Source organism: Orcinus orca, chromosome 1 (assembly GCF_937001465.1).
Source record: "Orcinus orca chromosome 1, mOrcOrc1.1, whole genome shotgun sequence".
Classification (NCBI taxonomy): domain Eukaryota; kingdom Metazoa; phylum Chordata; class Mammalia; order Artiodactyla; family Delphinidae; genus Orcinus; species Orcinus orca.
Genome location: NC_064559.1, coordinates 111,803,636 through 111,829,403, shown reverse-complemented (window position 1 = coordinate 111,829,403; position 25,768 = coordinate 111,803,636). Strand labels below are relative to the sequence as shown.

General features: G+C 40.4%; 1 protein-coding gene and 1 pseudogene across 2 annotated transcripts; one reads left to right on the top strand and one right to left on the bottom strand.

The window, feature by feature from the left end:
• Nucleotides 1-1,352: 1,352 nt before the first annotated feature.
• AMPD1 (adenosine monophosphate deaminase 1) lies at nucleotides 1,353-21,730 on the bottom strand. 2 transcript variants are annotated; one of them, XM_049710182.1, is made up of 15 exons: nucleotides 21,570-21,730; nucleotides 16,778-16,958; nucleotides 15,295-15,460; nucleotides 11,909-12,074; nucleotides 9,129-9,348; nucleotides 8,538-8,667; nucleotides 7,314-7,508; nucleotides 6,597-6,728; nucleotides 5,662-5,825; nucleotides 4,170-4,296; nucleotides 3,823-3,986; nucleotides 3,023-3,143; nucleotides 2,196-2,369; nucleotides 1,889-1,999; nucleotides 1,353-1,534 (listed from the first exon to the last, which is right to left on the bottom strand). In XM_049710182.1, the coding sequence occupies exons 1-15, from the start codon at nucleotides 21,688-21,690 to the stop codon at nucleotides 1,376-1,378; spliced, it is 2,331 nt and encodes a 776-aa protein (XP_049566139.1). In that variant the 5' UTR covers nucleotides 21,691-21,730; the 3' UTR covers nucleotides 1,353-1,375. The 2 variants fall into 2 exon arrangements, with proteins under 2 accessions (XP_049566139.1, XP_049566147.1); XM_049710190.1 differs by lacking the exon at nucleotides 7,314-7,508 and having other exon boundaries at nucleotides 21,570-21,719.
• Nucleotides 21,731-22,915: 1,185 nt separating this feature from the next.
• LOC125965400 (tigger transposable element-derived protein 1-like) lies at nucleotides 22,916-24,809 on the top strand (annotated as a pseudogene).
• The last annotated feature ends 959 nt before the right edge of the window (nucleotides 24,810-25,768 follow it).

Genomic DNA, 25,768 nt, shown 5'->3' with positions numbered 1-25,768 from the left:
GCTGTTGGGATCATGCCTATGCTTATGGCTACCTGTACAGAATGTGGAAGCACGCAGGAATTTGCTTTTAATTTTTTTTTCCATTTGAAACGTCATTACTTTCTGGGATGTTTCACAAAATGCTCTTTTTCACTTTTGTATCCACTCATGCTATAACTTCTTGCTGTGAATAACTTGAGAGTAGAAGTGAAATCTTATTCTTTATATCTTTGCTGCCTAGAATAGTACCTGGTACTTTAGATGTTTGATCAGTAATTGTTTATTGAATAAGTGGAACGAAGTATCAGCCCAACCACTAGATGGCAACACAACTGTATATGTATAGAAGTATGGTCTGGCTAATTGGATTGAATTCCACCTGACCTTGAGTAACAGGAATATTTCTAAAAAGTTACACGTGTATCTTATTTTGGTAAGTGAAATCGTTTAAAACGTACCACTACAGCTGACTATAACTTTATTGTCAATTATATCCTTAAAACTAAGAATCCTTTCATAAGATAAATTCTCCATGAGTATAATAACTCATAATTACAGATTTTCTGTCTTGGGGTACACCTGTTTTTGTCTAAGAAAGCCACCCTTCAGATGTATCCTGTCAAAAGGACTTTTCAGAAGTCTAAGTGCCTATAGCAATTTTCATTCTATAAACCAAAAGCCTACATTCTCCCTATATCAAATCATTTGCTTGTTTTTGTTTTTGTTTTTTAAAATATTTATTTATTTATTTGGCTGCGCTGGGTTTTAGTTGCGGCAAACAGGATATTTTAGTTGTGGCATGCAGGATCTAGTTCCTTGACCAGAGATTGCACCTGGGCCCCCTGCATTGGGAGTGCAGAGTCTTAACCACTGGACCACAAGGGAAGTCCCATCATTTGCTTGTATTTTTGCCCTGCCTTAATAACCGTTTTGCCTGGAAGTCATGGACACTCAAGAGTCAGAAAAACCCAGGTCCCCATTGCTACCTCTCACTAGGTGCATCCTTGTGCAGCTTATTTTTTTTTATCAAAGTTCATTTCTTTTTTTAATTAAGGTATAGTTGATGTACACTACTATATGCTACAGGTGTACAGCATAGTGATTCATAATTTTTAAAGGTTATATTCCATTTACAGTTATTATAAAAAATTGGCTATATTCCCTGTGTTGTACAATTGTACAGGTTATTAACTTCACCAACCTCAGTTTACTCATCTTCCCCAAAATGGAGGTAATAATACCTATAAAGTTGTGCAAAACATTAAATGAAATAATGTCAATGGAACAATATCTAATACAATCTTTGGCTTGTAGTAGGGATTCAATAACTGGTAACTATTGTTATTCACACTCTACAATGAAAATCTCACCCATATTATTATTTGGTTTATTTGTTTTATTCTCCTGATTTAATGCCTTCAGCAATTAAATTAAGTTCATAACACCAGGTTTCGTAGCGATAGGCCATGCGGATTTGGGCCACATTTGTCTTTCGGATATCATTTCCAGTAGGACCTTCTTCAAGGTAATTGTCACCCAGAAACTTTACTTTCTCCTATAAGAGAAAAGGAAACAGAATGATTGTTGTCTCTTTTTACCCTGATATAGACAATAATTACATCCTCCACCAAGATTCCTTCCTTATGTTAGCTACGGGCAAGAGGAAAACAATAAACCATTAAAAGCACTCATCCAGTACCTCAACGTGCACGGTCTGCTGAGAAATCAATTATATTTTATTTCCCTTGCCCAAAAAGCATGGCCAGAGAGACAGAATAGTTTTTTCTGTCCGTAGTAATTGCACATGATTTGTGAAATAATTTTTCAACATGTTTCCCCAACTAATTTTTCAATATTCAAGTTGCCAAATTCTAAACTCAGAAGGAGAGCCAGTCAAGGGCAGGTCTACCTCATGAGAAATTCCACATTGCAGAACACTGTTTCTTGCCACTTCACACATATCACAGGTACTCAGCTTGAAGACTTGTGCAGCAATGGCATACTCTTCCATTAGGGGCTCCTTGGGTTATTTATTTAAATGAGGCCAAAAAAAAAAAAAAAGGAAGAAAGGAAGAAAAAGGAATGCATTAAAAGAAATAACCCACATCCTGCACAAAAAGAATAATGAAATGTCTTGATTTGACTTTAAAATTCTGGGTGGTAAACAACATTTCAGCAAAAATATACTTGTATTACTCAAAATTCCATATGTGTACCTTGGTGAAGTGGAATTGCATCGGGTCATCTGTAGACAGTGAGATCATTAGCCCTTTCTGGAAGAAATCTAAAAACGGATTTTTGGCATATTCTAGAAATAAGCTGTTGTTACTTAATGGCGACATAGCGATGGGAATCTGGGCTAAGAAAAACAAATACTGTAACACAGGGCTCTGTAAAGGAAGAGTAAAAAAAATTTTTTTAATGTTGAGAAAGGGATACAAACTAGAAAAGTTAAAACTTCCTGGTTACCTCAAGCTTTACCTTTCAACAAAATTATCACCTATTCTTTAAATTCCCTTGTAAAGGAGAATAATAGCTTTTAAATGTAAATACTATTTAGAAGAAATTTATTTGGGATCAATTTTCAGAAGCATTGAGTCAAACCCAGTTGTTTGTGTTTTAATTGTCTAGTTAGTTAGGCAAAAGACTTCAGCTTGAAACATTTTTTTTCCCTACAAGGAAGTTCTGACTCACACCAGAGGCATTTTAAAACATGCTATAACATGAAATCTGGTGAAAACCAGTTTCAGGTAAGCCAAGCTGCCTCTGATTTATCCCTTGTCAGAGTTCTAAAATGCAAGTCAGGCGATCTGCATTAACTCCTCCCTGCCACCAACTATCTAGGTAATCTTGAGCAACTTCCTTTACTTCTCCGGGCCTCTGTAAAATGAGATGCACTAAATAATCTCAAAAATCTTTTTTGCTCTACTTTAATTTGATTCCAGTGTTGATAATGACTTGTGACAGAATGATAAGGGAAAAAAATGCTGTTCCTCTAGCTCCAGTATAAAAGTTAATATTGAGAAGAGAGCTTCCAACTCACCTTTTTTAAATTCAGGCCATGAGAGATATTATCTGCTGTCATGAATGCTGTCATGAGATGGGTGAGAGCTCCAGCTTCCCCACAGTGAGGTCGGAACAGAAACGTATTCATGCCTCGTTCCCTAGGGAAACGGAGCTACTATCGCAATCACAGGTGACTGACTGGGACCTGGCAACGATGCTGGGCATAGAGTGATTTATAAGAAAATCTGGTAGGAAACACCAGAACACTCTGAAAGGGAGTGGGGTATCCAAAGTATTCAGCAAAACTGACAATTCCAAATCATAATCTTAATTCTTCCCAAACACAGGCTTTTTGAAAAAAGAGACAACATAGGATATGAGGGTATGGAGGAAAGTTTTGATTACCTGAACAGAAACATCTTCAGTTTCCACCCAACTTTTACCAATATCACCATGTCGTTGTTTCTCCTACTCACACTTTAGCGGGGAAACATTTCCAGAAAACCCCATTATGATAGTCCTCTATTTATTCCTTACCCAGATATATCAAGAAAGGTAAAATGTATGGAATTTTATAGTAAATTGCACAGTGATTAGTGTAAATTCCTAAACTTCCAAAAAAAAGGAACTGTGAAAGTTACTGAAGGCTCCAAACTGTCCATTCCTGCCCCTAAATAAATAAAGAAACTGAAGAAAAAGACAAGGGAAAGAAATTTCTGCTCTGGGCCAGCTGGCAGCATCCCAGCAGCGTAGGCCCTCCACCACCTAGGGTGCCAATGTAAGGAAAGAGGTGTGCTAAATAGATTCTCCTTCTAGCTCCAGTTCTCATCTACTTACTTTCTCAGGCTGTTGAGCACCGTGATGTTTGCGTACATATAGTAGGCATAGTAAGTGTAAGATGGATTCTTTTCCATGGTCCACTCCTGGGGCTTAGGGCTCTTGGAGGAGAACATGTGGCCGCTGTGTTTGGACTCATCATCCACACTGTCGAAGCCAGTAATCTGTCAGGAAGAGTGAGCCACGTAATGGGTTCAGTCTGAAGGCAGGGTCCCGGCCCTCAGACAAACTTTCTGCTTCCAAAGGCAAGGACCAAATGTCTGAGATAAGCATCAAGAATTAATCATGGTTAGGTAGGCGGGCTGGTTCATGTGCAGCCATAGGAAGGCTTTCAGGGCCATGCTTACATGCTTGAGGAAGACACTGAGGTCTGGGTGAGCCTGGGGGTTGATGGTGGCCTCAAACACTGGCATGAAAATATTCTCCAGCATCTTTCCGAAGTGTGGAAGGAAATTCTTAGATCGGAACACATCACTAGAGGCAGGAATGAAGAGAATTTAGGAGGAAAAGATTTGTTGGACTAATAGTTCAAAGCAAAGGACCAAATGCAAGCAAAGGACTAAATGCCATGTTCAGGAGAAGACCTAGTGTCTCCATCCTAGGTCCACTCTGGTACATTCTTCTTGGTTACCCATAAAGAAGGATTCAGTTTGGGTTTGGCATAGGAGGTATAAATTTCTTGCTGGACCACATGCCCCTATATCTTCTACAAATCCTCTGTGGTAAGAAAACTAAACGTTCACAGCTAAGTCCAGATAGAAAATGAAGAGTATGGGAACTCTGTCATGAAAGGTTCAATGATTTTTACATGTGTGGTATCGTGAGCGTGAAACAGTTATCAAGAACACCTATGATGTGCTGTGGCCAGGGGGCAATCTAACAAATTCTTATATAGCACCCAATATATGCCATCCACTCTTTTAAGTGGCCAGAAGTATTAGCTAATTTAATCCTCATAAAACACAATAAATTAGGTACCATTATGACCCCATTTTAAAGATGATGAAACTAAGGCACAGAGAGGTCACGCAACTTGCCAAGGTCACACAGCTAGTAAGTGGTAGAGCCAGGATTCAAGCATAGCCAGTCCAGAGCCAGGGCCCATGCTTCTAACCACCACACTCTAATGCTTTAATATCTCTTCCTTAATGATATTAGACAGGATGTTTTACTCCAGTCAAAAAGCTACTTTTATTTTTGGCTAAAGAGACAGGATAAAACCCTTGCGTTGTCACAGGGCACACACAGCATGGAGGTAGGTGGCTAGACAATATATATAAACACTTAAGTTAGATAAAAGATCAATGATATGAACATCCCTGAGGGCAATGAGTAATTAGCAGGTGATAATACCATTGATAAATACTCATTAATCATGGAGAACTTGAGCACTTGTAGATGAGACAATCGACAGTGGTAGAGGTTCTGATACAAGAAAGGTACACCCCAGTACAGATGCGCATGGGAAAGAGTGAACTGGACACAGAGAGGAAGACCAAGAGAAAGAAAATGTATAGTAAAATGTATATAGTTCTTATCTTAAGTCTTAATCATTCTCAAGAAGTTATTTTGTGATCTGCATAAAGTCCCCTGTTTTACAAAACAAAGCCAAAAAACCTGGTTAGAAAACTGAACTGAAATGATCTTCCTAACTCCTGTCTGTCATCAAGAGTGCTAAACCCAGAAGGGACAAAACCAGGCACCCGGGCCCCAGTACTGACTGCTGTTTAACAAAGCTTATTTCTGTCCAGATGTGCTGCACATTCCTTGTTGGTGTGGAGGACGTGAGGCAGGTGGGAGGAAGGCAGGCTTCAGGGTTTCCAGTGGGTGGGTACATACTAGATCCTGGGGACCTGGATCATCCATGTCATGTTGGGGCAGTAGATGTGGTTTCGGACGAACCAGGTGGAGAGTTTGCTCCACTCATCAGGACTGCGGCCGTAGATAGAAAGGCGGGGCTCAGTGTGCTGGTACTTGGCGTCCACCAAGTCTGCACCTACCTCCTGCAAAGCCAAGAGAGGAGTCCAAAGCCAGGAATTCCCATGGGTCCCTCAGGGGTCTAAACCTGTGGGGTCTAGGGAGAGTAGATGGGTACTAAGAAGAACAGAGGAAATGTGAAAGGCAGTCAGAGGAAAACTATCAAGGTTAAGATGTAAGGAGCCTGACAGGTGAGGGGGAGCTAGTCGGGCTAAAAGACTAATAGGATGTAATGGAGTCTAGAGAGAAAAAGAGTCAGACTAAAGATGATGAAATCCCAAGGCACTGCTGCAAAAGAAATTCAGCTTTTCATATGCCCCCTATCTCCCCAAACACACATCTCCCAACTGCACCTGTCATTGCTGCCTCCTAATGTTCAGGTGTCATGAAGATCAGGATGGATTCTGATCCTAATTCTTCCTGAACTTACAACTCCAAAAGCCTGGAAAAGCCAGGTCCTTAATCCCAAATCCACACCCTTAGGGTCTCTGTCCTAGGAATCAAGGTCTTTGAAAATCATTACAGTGAATGTTTCAGAAGAAATTATCACATTCATTTGTGTATTGCCTGACCCCAGGGATAGCACCCTCCCTCCCTCCCTCCCTCCCTCCCTCCCTCCTTTCCTTCCTTCCTTCCCTCTTTTCTCTTTCCTTTTTTCCCTCTCTCCTTCTTCCCTCCCTCCCTTTCTTCTTCCCTCCTTCCTTCCTTCCCTCTTTTATCCTTCCTTCCCTCCCTCTCTTCTTCCCCCTCCTCAAGAACAAGGCCAGGTACCATAGATCTGGTTGATTTCTCCTCACCTTGATGATAGTGGCAAAATATTCCCCATTAATGTAATTGTCTGTCTTCAGGTAGAGGTCCCGTAGCTCACTTGCTCCTACAGGATTGTATTTGTCATTGAACTTATCAAAACGCTGGAAAGTCTGACGTCCCTGCATCAGGAAACAGGAGCACAAGTATATCTTTATCAGAGCTGCCTGAACACAGAGAGTTAGGGAATGGCCACAAGGAACAGTGGCCTGGTAACAGGAGAAGGGCTTGGCGCAGAGCAACTAAGCCAGTGCGCCACAACTACTGAGCCTGTGCTCTAGAGCCCACGAGCCACAACTACTGAGCCCGCGTGCTGCAACTACTAAAGCCCATGCCTAGAGCCCGTCTCCACAACAAGAGAAGCCACCACAATGAGAAGCATGCGCACCACAATGAAGAGCAGACCTAGCTCACCACAACTAGAGAAAGCCCATGCCAAGCAATGAAGACCCAACACAGCCAAGAATAAAATAAATAAAATAAATTTATTTAAAAAAATAAAAAACAAAACAGGAGAAGGGCTTGGGCTCCAAGAATGGAATCCAATACAGCTGACAATGAGAGAACCTCAAAGTTGTCCATGGGTTCTTTCAGTTAGCATGGTAAGCCCACGTAGTTTAGCGGGCTCTGAGAAGGGAGAGTTTGTAGGGGAAAGGCGTGTGGGGTTCTGAGAATTAGATGAAACTGACATTATCTTTTCAACCTACAGCATGAACATCCAGAGAATCAACAGTCAGGTCGTAGGGATGCATTTTTAATTTAGCAAAAACTTCCTTTAGGGTCAGATTTTTCTCCTTGGTGCTATAGACCACTCTGTCAGCATCAACTTGGTAAGATTTCTTAATAAAGCGCAGTAGATGTTTCTGGTTCATGCAAGCGGCTGCATGGATATGGGTATCAACCTGTGTGTACATTCAGACAAAGAAAAACCAACAATCAGCTTGAGTTATGCTTCTCTGTGGTGCCTGCCAATCCCACTGTGATGGGAGAAAGGAGTATATGATAGTGGTGTGACCTGGCAGCTGGTGGAGGTGGCCGAGCAAAGAATGAACCCGTAGCACCTTTTTGTGCCCTTGTGAGGATGTGAAAGTTTAGGCTGGATACAGTAATATTGCCTGCTTCTCCTGGATATCTGTGCATCAAATTTACTTCCTACATTTGATCCACACAAAAGTCTTGGGGACAATTCTCCACCCATGAGACACAGCTGGAAGTGAAGCAGCTGCTACAGCTTTCAGCCCCAAAGGGAGAAAGGTTGAAATGATGAAGCCATGGCACAGCGATGGCACTTATGAGTTGGTATTTTTATGAGTACAATTTTATAAGCGGAAGTTTTGATAGATTAAGTAATTTGCCCAAGGTTATACAGGTGGCTGAGCCAGGGATTGGTCCCAAACCTCTGCTCATATATTTCCTACTCCCACTTCCTTGCAATCATTTAAGTGGTCAGAACACATCTTGGAAGTGTTTCTAGTTGATTAGTTTTCCATTTGCTATTCACAATCCTCTTATGAGCTAGATTGAGCAGATATATTTCCCAGTTTTACAAATGAGGAAACTGAAACTCAGAAATATTTAATCATTTCCTCCCCAATGTCTTACAGTCAGGAAGTAGAAGAAAGAGGACTAGAGTGAAGACCTTTCAAATCCTAGAATAGTGGTTTTTGAGGTTCTATTCGTTTTTATTATTTTTGTTGTTGATGATAACTATAATTTTTTATGGCAATAATGTGATAAACCTTTCTATGCAGAAAACAGCAGAAAAGGCATTTTAATCTTTTAGACATCATCTATCTCCTTTCATGAAGTTCTACTGAACCTGCAGAAATCTTACATGAATCAGAAAAACAGTATCTTTCTTGTCCTGTTCAAGAAATAAGTGGATTAATGTTTTTGTCCAGGAATGACCCCTGAGCACCGAATATGTTTACCTTCCTGCAGTTGTAAAAATCCCGGTGGGGGTTGCTCTTCAGCTCCTTCAACTCATCCATCTCATTGAGCATCTGATGGACCTGGAACTTGGAGGAGAGGAACTTCAGGCGCCGGTGGGTATAGGTCTTACTGTGAAAATTAAATCATGATTGTAAAAAATTCCAGACATCTAAGGAAAACAGTCACAATTTCAAAACCATCAGGACCCTTATAACCTGTAGAAAACTATTATGTTTGTTTCCAAATGGAACTGGCTTACTCTGCATTAATCTAACTTGAAAAGTATTGGGCTCCAAGGACTTAATCTTTTCATCAAAATTGTACATAAATAATAATGAGGGAGGATTGGGGCTCAAAGCCTGTCTCAGCCACCTGTGTGACTTTGGGCAAATCACTTAACTCGTCAAAGTCTCAGCGTGTAAATCGGGAGTTATAAAAATACCCACCTCATAGAACGACTGTGAGGAGAAAAAGAAACAATGCACATGAAGGTTTTAACATAGTGTTTGAAACTTGTAAGCAATTAATTAATACGTAGTCTTACTGTTAGTAGTAGTAATAGTAGCAGTAGTTTAGGTCTTAACACTTACACGGGTCCTCGAGCAATTAAAGCAAGTAAAAAATTCATATCATCTAAGAAGGTGTCCAGATTGGGGTAAGGAAGTGGCTTAGGCTCCTCTTTGCTGGCTGCTTCTTCATTAGGATAAATGTAAACCACACCGTCCTTCATTTTGAGGTGATAACCGAGGTTTTCCGGGAGGTTATCTGTTCGGAAGGGGTCTTCTCTCTTCTTCATGGGAGGGGTAAAGACTTTTTCAATAAAACACACAATAATATATCAGCACATAGAATGAATGACCACATAAAAATAACCAAAGTTAAATACTGTAAGATCTCATTTGTATGGAATTCTGTATGTCATAAGTTGTAATTATCCAGAGCTAAGCTAAAGTTTATTTTTACATTATTTCCCAAAGGTGACTAAATTAGTAGTATAAAATAACTATAACATTTTATCTAGTGTAAGAATGATTTTCAAGTTCTTCAGAATTGCTGTTTATATAATTGCAATACGACTTACAAACCATTTTCATTATTTATATTAAAGTTGTTAAAGTCTTCCTGTTAAGAGCACTTTATTAACATTTGAGATAACTGCGTAGAAATAAAAGTAAAACTACTGTTAAAATGTAGAGTTTGGGCCTTTTCCTTATTTAAACCAAGCTTCTCTATCAGTCTTAATTTAGAGTGGTTATTTTTTAATAGACAATTTTTTTGAGCAGTTTTAGGTTTTAGGGGGGTGGTGTGATGAATTGGGAGATTGGGATTGACATATATACACTAATATGTATTAAATGGTTAACTAATAAGAATCTGCTGTATAGGGCTTCCCTGGTGGCGCAGTGGTTAAGAATCCGCCTGCCAATAGAGGGAACATGGGTTCGAGCCCTGGTCCGGGAGGATCCCACATGCCGCGGAGCAACTAAGCCCGGGCACCGCAAATGCTGAGCCTGTGCCCTAGAGTCCGCGAGCCACAACTACTGAGCCCGCGTACCACAGCTACTGAAGCCCGCGTGCCTAGAGCCCGTGCTCCGCAACAAAGTGAAGCCACCACAGTGAGAAGCCCGCGCACCGCAAGGAAGAGGAGCCTCCGCTCGCCGCAGCTAGAGAAAGCCCACGCGCGGCAGCGAAGACCCAACACAGCCATAAATAAATAAATAAATTTACTAAGAAACATATATATATATATATTAAAAAAAAAAAGAACCTGCTGTATAAATTTTGATGACCAAAAAAAAAAAAAAAGAAAAAAGAAAATGTTGGCACATTTTCTATCCAAAACTGAGATAAGGAACACGAAAGAAGTGAGACGGTACATTGCTATGTCAAATATAAACTTTCGAGTCCCTACTCTTAAATATACTAGAGAGATAAAGTATAATTTAGGAGAAACAAAGGCAAGTCATCCTAAATGTCAATACTATAGAAGATGAACAAACCAATGTTATGAGTTACCAAGCTGGAACATGTTTACTACGATTTTAATATTAAAAGGAATTAAAGAGAAGAAGCTCTAGAACTGGAAATTTTTAACAACATAACAATTTGATAGTTCAAAAACCTTAAATAGCTGCCTCCCCTGAATTTCAATTCTAGAAGTCTAATCCTAAAGATATAGAGCAATTGTACAAAGATGTCTTAATAAAGATGTTTATTGTAACCTTGTTGGAAATAAACTTTTTTTTTTTTTTTTTTTTTTTTTGCGGTACGCAGGCCTCTCACTGCCGTGGCCTCTCCCATTGCGGAGCACAGGCTCCGAACGCGTAGGCCCAGTGGCCATGGCTCACGGGCCCAGCCACTCCGCGGCATGTGGGATCTTCCCGGACCGGGGCACGAACCCGTGTCCCCCGCATCGGCAGGCGGACTCTCAACCACTGCACTACCAGGGAAGCCCTGGAGATAAACTTTTAAAAGTCAGAAATCTAAATGCCTAAATATAGGAATTGATTAAATAAATTATGATACAGTTATACAATAGAAATTATTAAAATCTGTTTTAAAATATGTACTATATAAGAAAGAAAGTAAAAATGAGATATGTAAATAAAGTGCTATGGAAAGTCAAAACCTGTAGTTTACTTTTATACAGAGGTCAGAGGAAGGAAGGAAATGATAATGGTTGGGCTGCACCTTGAAGGATGAGACTGGATCTGGACATTTGGACATATAGTAAAAAAGTGAAAGGAAGGGCAATGCAGCACAGGGAATGGCATGGCAACAGTACAGGGGCAGGAATGTGCTGAACTAAATGGACAACAGGATATGCTTCCAACCAGGACAAAGAGTTCAAAGGTGGAGTAAAGGAGGTAAGTTTATAAATAGATTGAGTGTGCAAGTCCAAAAATAAATAAATAACAGATAAATAAAACATAGTTAGAAGGCTAGATGGTGGTAGGCCTTGAATGCCAGGCTCAAGACTGGACTTAACTTTGTAGGGGGAATAGTTAAAGGTTTTTGTCAGGAGAAGGGTGTGCTCAGATCTGTTTTATAATAACTGGTACCAAAGTGAGGATGAACTGAAAGGAAGTGAGATTAGAATTTAACAGAGTAGTCAGGAAGCTATTGCAATGATCTGGACAAAGAGAAATGTGCACCTAAATTAGAGCTTGAGGAATGGTGAAGAGAGGAGGTTCTGAGAGATATTGTACAGACTGAATCAAGTGATTGGGCACTTGGGTGGGAGAGAGAACGGAGCCAAAGATGACTATGATATCTTAAAACTGGGTTACTTATAATCATGGGGCACTTTTAACAATTAGTAGTTAAACCTAAAGCTATATTCCAGACATTATATAAGAAAATTACTTACCTGGATAGAAGCTCTCATTTGCTACCGAAGCCTCACCCTCAATGTTCCTCAAGTACTGGGAAGGGGTTTTTGGAAACCTCTGAAATGACTTCTGCATATATTTCTCCCGTATACACAATGCCCGATAAAGACCTTTGCAAACCATTTCGAAATCTTCAACCGTAACCTACCAAGAAAATTTCACAGTAGCTCCTGTGAAAACTGGAGAAGTGGGGAAAGCTTGTCATTGGCACCTCCCAGCTCTCCTGGGTGTCACAGCCCCTGCTGAGCCGCTCCTACTTGTCACTCAACTTGGGCCCTGGGTCTCCCTCAAGGAGCAGGCCCTGAAGTTTTAATCGCTCTTCCATTCCTGCCAAAACGTGTCTGTCCTATGAGTCTTTCCTTACAGTCCCATATTTGTTTTTGGTTTTTGCTAGATAGCAGTGATTATCTAACAAATATGATTAAAAGGACCCATTCTAACATGGACAATACTTTCTCCAGGTAACAAAAGAACATTTTAAGTATAGGCTTCTGAAGACAACATCTCAACTGAAAGACAATGTTGGTGTAATTTGAGAACTCAGATCACCTGCTGGTCAGTGTGGGAAAAATTGGGGAAGGAATAAAATGTCACACTTCCCTCAAACCCTGTCACCCATGCACTGCTTTCTGTAGCTAGAGACGGATCAGAATATCATCCTGTGAGAAATCATTCTTTGGGATGGTTTTGAGCAGAATTTTATCTGGGACTAAAAACAGAGATTATAGAGTAAAATTTTCTTAGAACTGCTGGAAATTTCCTAAAACTGGCCTATTTTTGGGCTTCCCTGGTGGCGCAGTTGTTGAGAGTCCGCCTGCCGATGCAGGGGACGTGGGTTCGTGCCCCGGTCTGGGAAGATCCCACATGCCGCGGAGCGGCTGGGCCCGTGAGCCATGGCCGCTGAGCCTGCGCGACCGGAGCCTTGCTCCACAGCGGGAGAGGCCACGGCAGTGAGAGGCCCGCGAACCGCAAAAAAAAAAAAACTGGCCTATTTCCCTGACCCCATCCCCAACTCCTGGCTGGGCTTGACATGCCCACAGTTATAACTCTAAATCATTGCATGCTCATCATCAGAACCCAAAGACTTTCTGGGACCAATGCAAGCTTGTTCCCAATGGTTTGAAGTCCAGATATTAATCCTAAACAGTTGAACTCGTTTTAATGACTTGCTGACCTTGACCAAGAGAGTCTGGCACAGGTGCTAGGTCTGGGGGTCTGCTTCCAATAGCACGCTTGTTCCTTTGCTACCTGATGGGCCAGCCATCTAAAGCTCCTTGAGGACAAGAGCTGGATCTTATCCACCTTCTCGTCCTCAGCACTTAGCACAGAGTGCCTGGCACAGAGTATGTGCTCAATAAGGACTGATTACAATGAATTTGTTGTTTATCTGGGATGAATGGCCTTGGGAACTTAGCCCTAATTCCCCCTTTACTTCTCTGTTCAGTTATAAAGGCAAAGACTGATTCAGGTACAGGCCACAACTAGGTGGAGTGTAGCTCAGCAGCTCAGCCACCTTCAGCTACCCGGTGTAGCCACATACTTGGTTCTTCAAAGAAATTATACTCCAATAAAGATGTTAATAAAAAGAAAAAAGAAAGAAAGAAAGAAAAAGACTCCAGACCAAGATTTCAGGTGCCCTCCAGCTTTTATAGGAGGAGAAGCTAATCCCTGACTTCTGTGAGCCTTGTCCTTCCTCTCATCTTCTTTCTTTTTATTCCTGTTTTCATTTCCACCAAGCACATAGGGATCAAGTTTGTCACTTAATATTTGTGGTTTTTTTGAACTCTGGCCTTCTCCAAACTTTGTTTTCCACGTTGCTATTAAACATTTCGTTTCAGTTATTTAGCATCTAAAATCCCTGCCATTTGTAGAGCACACATGTTACCATGCAGAAAACGAATAAACAAGAATAGTGTCCATTTCATTGCTCTGTCATTTTTAAATATCTTGGGACTGACCCTAAGTGGGTCAGTTACATGAGAAGAGGGTTTAGGACCAGTCATTAAAACTATATTTGGAGCATAGACCAATGGCTAAACAGCAATTTCACCAATATGATGCTGATTTTGCAAGTCCGTGTGGCAGAGATTTATTTATTGACCAACTGTTCTGGGTAGGACAAGCAGGTCAAGTTGTTTGCAACTTGAGTTTACTATCCCTGTGGCATACCAGAATCTGTTCCAAGCAATAATCTACTGTGTAAGCATCTGCTATGAAATTGGAAAGGACAGTTGGTCGAAAAACAGCAGCTGCATTAGAATGTTCTGACCTCTCTCTCATCTTCTTCTTCTTCTTTTTTTAAAAAATAAATTTATTTATTTACTTTTGGCTGCGTTGGGTCTTCGTTGCTGCACACGGGCTTTCTCTAGTTGTGGCAAGCAGGGGCTACTTTCGTTGTGGTGCATGGGCTTCTCATTGCAGTAGCTTCTCTTTGTTGCAGAGCACAGGCTCTAGGCACGCGGGCCTCAGTTGTTGTGGCACGTGGGCTCAGTAGTTGTGGCTTGCAGGCTCTAGAGCGCAGGCTCAGTAGTTGTGGCGCATGGGCTTAGTTGCTCCAGGGCATGTGGGATCTTCCCGGACCAGGGATCGAACCCATGTCCCCTGCATTGGCAGGCAGACTCTTAATCACTGCGCTGCCAGCGAAGTCCTCTCTCATCTTCTTTCCTCTCCACTCTTCTTTCCTCTTTTCTCTCTCTTTCTCCTGATCTGTTTTCTTTGATTGGTTAATGCTACCTGCAGCCCTTCTCTCCATTCTAGGTCTGCTCTGGGTCCATCTTTCCCCAAGAGCCCCTCCCCACTCTGCCCCCCGGGCCTCCCTGAGGCTCCCTTTCCTGCTTTATGATGCCCTCAGTGAGACTAGTTCAGTTGCTACTCTCTTTGGTTCTTTTGCCAGAATCTGTCCACTGTATTCTGTAACACACACATCACATTCTACTGCGTATTCGCATGTGCAAGCAAATGAGATAAAGGAGGAGAAATTATGTGAGATGATAAAAGCAAAACAGAAATATGTCATAGCATATCGTAAACAACAAGGTCCTACTGTATAGCACAGGGAGCTATATTCAGTACCCTGTGATAAACCATAATGGAAAAGAATATAAAAAAGAATATATATATATATATATATAAAACTGAATCAATTTGCTGTACAGTAGAAGTTAACACAACATTGTATATCAATCATCAATAAATTTTTTTTAAAAGTTGTAGCATATTGGTATTGAAATGTGATAATGAAGTATAGCAAAGGACAGGTGAGCTAACACCTTCTTCAAAAGGAAGGGGAGGAAGGAAAGAAGCTGAAACAATCAAGCTGAGTATCTTTCTAGCAGCTACATGTGAGGGGCAAGAAGCAACTCACCCCAGAGGAATAATCGCCTGTGATCTGCACTCTCTGAAAATCAGGCACGGTCTCGTAGGTGGGAGACGAAGAAATGTATTCATCAATGTGGGACAATTTGGTGGAAGATGTTTCACTTTGTGGAACGGACAAACTAATGGTCCTCTGTCCAAAGGAACGCTTTTTTCTCGGTTTGAAATTGAAAAATAAAAAGAGTTAACTTTATCTTCATTGCGAGTTTCATTGTGAACAGTTGATGTTCCACTATACAATTTCATTTTGAGGAAAAAGAGTGCAAATTAAATGTGGGCTGGGTGTCAGAAACAGGATCCAACCTTATGGAAAGGGGTATCATGTTAGAGTGTTCCCTTTGTCCTTGTATACCTTGGAAGAGTGGGTCTTAGGGAATGTACTAGAAGACTCTCAGCATGACACTGTCCTGCACAGGAGGCCCACTCCCAGCAGAACAGGAAGTCTGGGTGCTGCAGTAAGCACAGGCTATGTCAGTTAGTACCTGTGTCATTTGGTGCATGTCCCTTAAATTCTGTGAGCTTCTGTCTCTCTCTCTAAAAAAGTGGTGTAATAATGTCTACCATTCAGGATTTCTGTGAGATTTAATGTTTATAAAATGCTTAGCACACTACCTGGAACTTGTAAGTTGCTTAATCAACATTACTTCCTCAAATCAACATGTATTTATTCCGTTTCTACTTTGACCCATGCCCTATGTTAGGTCCTATGGGGGATGCCAAAGAAGGTGGATTGTTGTTATTTCCTTAAAGAAATAAAACCAAGGGAAGGACTGCAGAATGACCTCCCCATGAAGCTGGTTGGGGGAGGGGAGTGTTTTGAGGAGGGGGGTCCAAGTAAGTGGTCAATAACAGGTTTGAGAACTAAACTGTGGCACATAGTGACAGGTAGTGAGTACTAGAGTAGTTCAAAGAAGGGAAAATAAACAGACTTTGTGGAGAGGGATCTGTTCAGGGGAGGCAGTAGTAGTTACACATCACAGGCATAGGATGGGCAGCGCCTGAGGGCAGAAACGGAGAGCTGTATCCCTGAGGCCTGGAGGAGGTCAGACTGGCTGAAGGGCAGGATTCCTAACAGGCAGCACGACACTAAGGTTGACTAAGTACAGAGTCCAAAGATGAGGCCCTTGAGTTCCAGTTTCTATATAGTGTGGAAATTGAGCGTGTGCTCAGCAGCCATCAGCCACTTTGGTTTGGAACAATCACGTGGTAGATCATGTCCTCTTGCTTGGGTGAACAGGAATGCTTCAACTAAAGGCAGGTTGGATGAAGGTAGGAAGGCCACTGTTTTCTTCTTTTTTGGTCCTCGTTGCTTCGCCCTAGTGTATTCAGTGTGTGTGTTTGGGGGGGCTGTGGGTTTAACTCTGACAGAGTTTTTCCTCCAAGTTGAATCACCATTCAGAGTGAACCATCTGCCCTGACATTTCCCCTTCCTTGTGTCCCAACGTAATAAACATTCCACTTACACCACTTACCTCCTGCCTCCTGTGGGGGTGGACAGAGCCTCCAACTGGAATAGGTGTTTGCGCATCTCATCGTGCAAAATTGGACAGATCTCATCCACATCAAAAGGGGAGATCTCATGATGGCCTCCCTCATCTTTGACTTCAGAGGCAAACACTTTTTCAGCAAAGCTCCGTGTTGCATCATCAATACCTAAAAGGCGTTTTCACGTGTTAGTGTTCAAGCACTTTCTCAGAAGTCATCCGAGAGTTTCTGCTGCACAGAAGGCACAGTGCTAAGGACTGCCCTGGGTACATGTCTCCCCTGCTCTCCGCCCAGTGTGCCAGAAACATGATGGCACTTCATGCCTATTCTCTCTTTAGTGGGTTTCTGTGTGGGTAGCTTGGAAATCCATTCTCAGAATCACGGGTCAGATTCTTACAGCACACTTTAGAGGGTCCTGAAGATGGGATTGGGCTCTTGCAGGACTAGCACTTAACCCAAGATCACCTGTTTCTGGCGGGGCTAAGTTTGATTTCATAGTAACCATGCAGCATAGTCCTTCCTATCAGGTTGGTGGAATTTTTCTGACGGTTTTAAAGATGTGGATAGGGTTGTTGGTCCTTGGCGTTCTTCTTCCTGAACAGAATAAGTGATCTAAATAGTTCTGAGAAATAAATGTGTACTTTAGGGCCTTTCTTCCTCATAAGACAGATATTGTGTTTCTGTCACACATCACAATCTCATTTTTTTCAAATCCTGATGACTTGGTGATGTGCTGGTGTTGGGGGCGGGAGGGGAATCGCTAATATTTACTGCCTAGTGTTGGGAGTCCCATTTCTTGTGGATATGTGGCCTTCCATAATGAGTGACCTTTGGACAGCCCATTTTACTTTTACTTGCCTTAATTTTTCCATTCTTAAAATGGGTGGAAGGATGACCTTTAGCCTGGCAATGAACAACCCCAAGATCCTTAGGATACAAGACAACCAGTTGTATCATATAGGGTGGTGATGGCCATCAAATATCTGCTTTTCTGTTAAGTTCTATTGTGTTTTCCAGACACCCAGCTGTTTCCTTCTGAGTAGTTATAACCTCCAATACTTCTAAAAGTCTCTTGGTATTTCCAGAAAAGAGCAGGTAGCAAATAATGAGAATGGCAAACAGCTGGATATTCGGAGCAACAGCAGGAGACAAACATTCTTCATGTGATGACAAAGCAAACTGCATGCAGAGAGATAGATCTCCTCACTCCTGCTGCCCCTTCAATATCTATACAAGTCTCCAAAATGACACATTTTCAATTACAATTTAGGTAAGTGTACTGTATTCAAGCACTGTTCTGTACTTACCAACTCCTTCACCTTCTCCTGTTTCAGTTTCCTTATGTATAAAGTGGGAATACTAATACCTACAAACCTCACTCACAAGGCTGTTGTGACATTGAGATAATGTATGTGAAAATGCTTTTTGAGAGCAATTTTTTAAAGGAAAATAAAACACCAGATTAAACTGAATGACATAATTTGGTAGCATTGCTCAGACTGATATTTGGTATTTGGGGTTAGGTTTGGGTTATTAAGGAAACGATAAATGGTACGGCTTAGTATAGGCTGAAGCATACATTGGAAATGAGAGTAATTGACTCATAACTTCACCAGCGCTAACAGTCAGGTCAGCCAGTTTTCAAACCTGGCTTGTCACAGCAGAGTAACAGAGAAGCCCAATATGTTGGCTGAACTTCATGCATCTATTTGTCTCATTGAGCTCAAGCACTTCCTGAAACTGACAAGCATCTTTGGATGCTATCCCTAGTTTTTTGGCAAGCACCAAGATCCATGAAGGAACGAACAAAACACTAAGTAGATACATTTGATGACCTGAGAATGCCTCCCCACCCCACAGCCAACTGTTCCCCAGAAATAGTATCATTCCTTCCTGAGCATCACAGGCAAGCACATGCACCTAAAGGATGAATGACAAGCAGAAATTAGAAGAGGCTTCATGTACCATGGGGAGCAAATGGAAATAGGCCAGTGGGCTCTGATGATGAGGAGGAGGAGAATGAAGATGACTATGCAAGTGGCTTGTCATGATGGGTCTGTGGCAATGCTCTTGGAGGTCTCAGGAAGGAAAGTATGGAAATGGAGTCCCAGGAACCAAATCCTACTTGCTTGGGATCTGGCTCTTCCAGAACAAGCATCCATTATGTGGGACTGCACACATCTATTTGTTTCATGTTTTTAAACATTGTTTTTTCTAGGTTGTAGCTAAGTCACTATAGACAGTTGAAAAGTAGAAACTCTACTCTCAAGAAGTAGCTTACATTATCACCAAAAATTATATGGTTGATATTTCCTTCCACTGAATCAACTAGTTGTTTTGGCTTCATGTAACCACAGCTGAAATTTGATTCCTAATTCAAGAGCTTTGCCTTTCAAAAATACTTCAGGGAGTGGTGGTGATTAGGGAGAGGAAAGAGTGAAACTGACATTTCAAAAGGTGAGTAGATAAGATTTGGTGACAACCTAATTCATGGAGTAAAGTACAGATGACTCCCTGAGGTTTGTATAGATAATTGCTGAGTTCTTTGTTGAGCATGTTTGAGATAATGGAGCATCTGAGTGGCAATGTCTTGAGGTTAGGACATCCACATTTAGACAGAGAATAGAAACAAGAAGCAGAGTGGTGAAGCAGAAAGAACACTGGACTAGGAGTGAGAAAAAGTGTCTGTGACAGCTGGGTGGCCTTGGTAAAGCCATATAATCACTAGGAGCCTCAGTGTTCATCATCATAAAAGAGGAATATTAATAATAATAATGTCAACTTCAGAGAATTGTTGTAAAGATTGACCAAGAAATACTTTAAAAACTACACAGTACCATGCAGAAGTTGGGGATTATTATTATTAACATAGGAAGTGCAAAACTCTTGAGAAAAGAAATATCATGCTTGCTTCTTCACCCAACAGACCCAGAAAAACATGCTTATTTCTCAGCAGTGCTTTATTAATGTGTAGGAAAGACAGGTTGTAGATCTTTCATCTGCCACATGGCATCTCATAGAGGAACTCAGAGGCACCATGAGTGCTATCAGTCCGTCAAAGGACAAGTCTGATTTGAGATGGAGGGGAACATACATAAAAAGTTACAATTTTATCGAAAATGGGTTTCACTTTATCTGGTCACAAAAATTCACCATGGAATTTTTTGCATTGGAGGAGGGTTTACTAGGGCAGGACTCAGTAGATCCCCTTAACTAATGTCTAAAGGAGAAGATTATTTTATGTCAGAATATCAAATGAATGTCCTCTGAAGTTTCTTTAAAAAAGGGATTTTTGGAGGCAGGAAAATTCATGAGTGCATTGGCTGTGCTATGGAAGATCTATGGTCATTACAAATCATTGTTGGCTTTTAATGGTATCATTAATAAACACTGCTGAAAAATACACATGCTTCTGAATTAAAGAATAGTATCTTTTAGAAATTGATACTTTGGCAAATGGCAGGAAAAATAGCCCAAAATACTCACGTTTTTCTTCAGCTGTATGAAATAAAATAGAACAAGATAAAATATATGTGGCTACTAATCAATGCTTTGGAATAGAAATAGGTAGGTTGGTAAGAAAGGGGTGTGGTGGAATGTGTTATTAAAGCTCATTCTTCCATTTTTCTACAATTTGCTGCCAATAGAAAACCCAGGGAATATAGTTATTATATAGCTCTTCGTTTTCTTTTCCTTTCTAATTTGTCTCTTTAAATTTATGTTTATAATTTTAAAAAGGTACTCTTTGTAAAATGTGATTTTTAAAAACCTGATCAAGAGGGATGGAAACTCTCATACAATGCTGATTGCAGGTAAGCGAAAACAGATTATTTGGTAAACAACACCTACCAAACAGCCATTTCTGAGAATCTATTCTACTGAAATAATCCTTAAACATGGAAAAAGCTTTAGGTACAAATATTATTGTCAGAGCACATTTATACTTAAAAAAATCATAAGGAACTTAAGGGATTGGTTAAGAAAATTGGAATATTATACAGCCATTTAAAATGATGTTTAGGAAGAGTTTGGAGTGCCATGGTAACTGATTAAGTTATAATGTGAAGCCAGAAAAAGGGCAGGATACAAAGTCACATGTATAATATAATCTCAACTGTGGTTTTTTAAAAAAAATTCTTTAAATTTTCAAAGAAAATAGTTTGAAAGAAAAACACTAACATGTTAAAAGTTATCTTTGGATGATGAGGATTGTGTTTTTTTTTTTTTTATAACTACTTTTCTAAATTTCTCAGTTTCTCTAAATGAGTGTTTATTACTCTTATTTTTCAGTGAAATGTCTCTTTTTATTTCACATGAAATGTATTACTTTTATAATGAAAAAGACAAATTATTATTTTGAAAATTACTCTGTGTACAAACCTGGATTGTGAACAATCAGAATACACAGATTAATATTAATATTGCCATTATTCTCATGATTTTCAGCTAATGGTATAGCTAAAGACATTTTATAGGACCCTTCTCCCAAGTGTGGCAGCACAGGTTTTGTTTAGACTAGCAGAGTAGATAATAAATATCTTACACAGTTTTCTACTGGGATCATCAAGGATGCTACTACATGATACAGTTTTAGAAGATTACCTCCCTCCTAAAACTAAAAACCAAAATCCCCTTGGAAACCTTGTCTTGTCTTTTCCTGAAATGTATTGTTAAAAATACTATGAACCTTAAATAAAGGATTCCCGAGCTGACATGATAGTTAAAGGATTGATTGCATATTAAAAGCAGTGAACTCTACAAACACTTTTGCACACCTACCTGGAAGTTTCAACAGAGGCATTGTGCTGGGATCCTTGATTCTAGGATAGCACAGTAGAAAGGAAGAGACAGGAGACTGTGGGGATGACTGACTGACAGTATAAAACACGCTGATATTCATTTTATTATTTTGCTTTGCCCCTGTAATTTGACCCTTCTCTGCTAAAAGAGACAGATGAGCTTTAGACCTATTTATAGCTTTAGGCATTGACTGTGAAAAACAGGTGAAGCCTTCAGTGTTTACCCTGGGATTTTAGACAAGATATCTGTGGTAGGCCAGAAATTGCATTTCAGTACTCTCTAAATCCTCCTGTGGATTGGATTCTCTTCAAGTGTAGTTTTCTTGTATGACTGGACCACTGATGACTATTTTCCACCCTAGCGAAACACAATGAAATCGTCCAGGCTTCTGGAAAGTCAAGGTCCTCAGGATTTCAGTCCTGAGAACAGCTTTCTGTGGTCGGGGAATATGCTGGTACATTCATCAAACTCTCAACACACACAGACACACACACACACACACACACACCCCTTAAGAAATATTCCTGACTTGGCAGAAATTCACCTGACAGAAGTTATTTAATGAATTAAGTCATAAATTTACTTCAAATCTTGTGGAAGCACAACTGCCATCTAGAGTGCTCAGGGACCCTTACTCTATATATTGTTACAAAAAGAATATATTTCTCATGCATAACATTTTATAGTACACAAAGCACTTTCCAAATATTATCTATTTGATCCTGCTTACAATGCTATAAGGCAAGGAGCACCTTACCCTTGCTTCCCAAATTAGAAAACTGGGGCCCTGGGGAGAGACGTGCCTTACCCAAAGTCATTCTGATTGTTAATGCAAAGCCAAGTCTCTCTGGACCAAGATCTCATGCTCCTTGCACAATAACACAGAGTCCTGGTTACAGCAAAATACAGGAAGACCTCGATTTTATTGTGCTTAACTTTAACACACTTTGCAGATATTGTGTTTTTTACAAATTGAAGGTTCGTGGCAACCCTGCAAGGAGCAAGTCTACTGTCACCGTTTTTCCAACAGCATTTGCTTACACTGTGTCTCTGTCACATTTTGGTAATTCTCACAATATTTCAAACTTTTTCATTATTATTATATTTGTTATGGTGATTTGTGATCTGTGATCTTTGATGTTACCATTATAATTGTTTTGGGGCACCACGAACGCATGCCCATATATAACAGTGAACTTAATCGATAAATGTTGTATGTGTTCTAACTGCTCCACTGACTGGTTCCTGTCTCCCCACTTCTCCTTGGGCCACCCTATTCTCTGAGACACAGTTATATTGAAATTAGGCCATTGAATAACCCTACAATGGCCTCAAAGTGTCCGAGTGAAAGGAAGAGTCTCATGTCTTTCACTTTAAATCAAAAACTAGCAATGATTAAGCATCGTGAAGAAGGCATGTTGAAAGCCAAGATAAGCCAAAAGCCAGGCCTCTTGCACCAAACAGCCAAACTGTGAATACAAAGGAAAAGTTCTTGAAGGAAATTAAAGGTGCTTCTCCAGCGAACACACGAATGATTGATGAGAAAGAAAATCAGTTTCATTGATGATATGGAGAAAGTTTCAGTGGTTTGGAGAGAAGATCAAACCAGCCACAACATTCCTTCAAGCCAAAGCCTAATCCAGAGCAAGGCCCTAACTCTCTTCAATTCTACAGAGGCTGAGATTGATGAGGAAGCTGCAGAAGAAAAGTTTGAAGCTAGCAGAGGCTGGTTCATGAGGGTTAAGGAAAGAAGCCATCTCCATAATGTAAAAGTGCAAGGTGAAGCAGCAAGTGCTGATGAAGAAGCTGCAGCAAGTTATCCAGATGATGTATGTAAGTAATGAATGAAGGCGGCTCCACTAAACAATGGATTTTCAATGTAGATGAAGCATCCTTACATTGGAAGAAGGTGCCATTTAGGGCTTTCATAGCTAGAGAGGAGAAGTCAATGCCTGGCTTCAAAGATTCAAAGGACAGGCTGACTCTCTTCTTAGGGGTTAATTCAGCTGGTGACTTGAAGTTGAAACCAATGCTCATTTAGCATTCTAAAAATCCTAAGGCCCTTAAGAATTAAGCTAAATCTACTCTGCCTGTGCTCTATAAATGGAAAAACAAAGCTTGGATGACAGCACATCTGTTTCAACATGATTTACTGAATATTTTAAGCCCTCTATTGAGACCTACCACTCAGAAAAAAAAAATTCTTTTCAAAATATTATTGCTCAATTGACAAAGCACCTGGTCACCCAAGAGGTCTGATAGAGATGTACAACAAGATTTATGTCATTTTCATGCCTGCTAATACAATATCCATTCTGCAGCCCAAGGATCAAGGAGTAATTTTGACTTTCAAGTCTTATTCTTCAAGAAATAAATTTCTTAAGGCTACAGTTGCCATAGATAGTGATTCCTCTGATGGATCTGGGCGAAGTAAATCGAAAACTTTCTGGAAAGTATTCACCATTCTAGATGCCATTAAGAACATGCGTGATTCATGGGAAGAGGTCAAAATATCAACATTAACAGGAGTTGGAAGAAGTTGATTCCAACTCTCATGGATGACTTTGAGGGGTTCAAGACGTCAGTGGAGGAAGTAACTGCAGATGTGGTGGAAATAGCAAGAGAACTAGAATTAGAAGTGCAGCCTAAAGATGTGACTGAATAATCTCATGATACAACTTGAATGGATGAGTTTCTTCTTATGGATGAGCAAAGAAGGTGGTTTCTATTTTCTTTCTTTCTTTTTTTGGCCACTCCACACAGCTTGCGGAATCTTAGTTTCCCGACCAGGGATCAAACCTGGGCCCTGGCAGTGAAAGTGCCGAGTCCTAACCACTGGACCACCGGGGAATTCCCAGAAGGTGATTTCTTGAGCTGGAATCTACTGCTGGTGAAAATTTTGTGAAGGTTGTTGAAATGACAGCAAAAGATTTAGAATATTACATAAAATTAGTTGAGAGGATTGACTCCAATTTTGAAAGAAGTCCTACTGTGGGTAAAATGCTATCAAACAGCAGTGCATGCTACAGAGAAATCGTTCATGAAAAGAAGAGTCAATTGAGGCAGCAAACTTCACTGTTGTCTTATTTTAAGAAATTGCCACAGCCATCCCAGCCTTCAGCAACCACCACCCTGATCTGTCAGCAGCCATCAACATCGAGGCAAGACCCTCCACCAGCAAGAAGATTAAGACTCTCTGAAGGCTCAGATGATGGTTAGCATTTTTTAACAATAAAGTATTTTAAAATTAAGATATGTACATTGTTATTTAGATATAATGCTACTGCACACTTAATAGACCATAGGATAATGTAAACATAACTTTTATATGCACTGGGAAACAAAAAAGGTTGTGGGACTTGCTTTATGTGATACTATCTTGTGGTGGTCTGGAACCGAACCTGCAATATCTCCAAGGTACACCTGTCTGTGATAATTACTGTTAGGTAAATAAAGTACTTAGCTAGACTCAGCAGAATTTATGAACTGTAACAGCATATATTAAAGATAGTAGCATCAGTGTGGAACTTCAGATTTGGAACAGAATTGTGGGCATGGACTGAATGATCTTTTAACTACTATTTTCTACTGAAAGTTGGGACAAGCCTCTTTGTCTGCAAAACGAGAACATTTCACGGCTTAGCTTTATGGCCATCCTCTCCTTTCAATCAACAATCTTAGAAACACATTACAAAGTTGTTTCTCAACCAAAATATTTTTTGTTCCTTTTGAACTCTTTTTTGTGACATTTCCATCTGGATTTCCCAATGGTATCTACAAATTGATATATACAAACCAAACATCTCCCCCCCAAATCAGCTTCTCCTTCAAATGACTCTTAACCTTTATATGTTACCCTCCACTTTTCCCATTCTATTTGTGACAGATACCCTAGTTGTCTATTCAAAAATCATTTTCTCTTTTTTCTTATTAACAAAAGTTAACTAATGTTGACAAGTGTTAACCGATGTGCTCAGCCAAAAAACTATATTTGCTAGACTCTTTGCAGTGAGAGTGGCCATGTGACACAGTCTGCCCAATGGGATAGAAGCAGAATTGCTGGGCGGGATGTCTGGAAAAGCTCTTTTAAAAGAGGCCAACTCAGCTGGCATATGTTTTGCCTTTTGCCCTTCTTCTTATTCCTGCCTGGAATAAGAAAATATCTGGGTAGGTTGAGT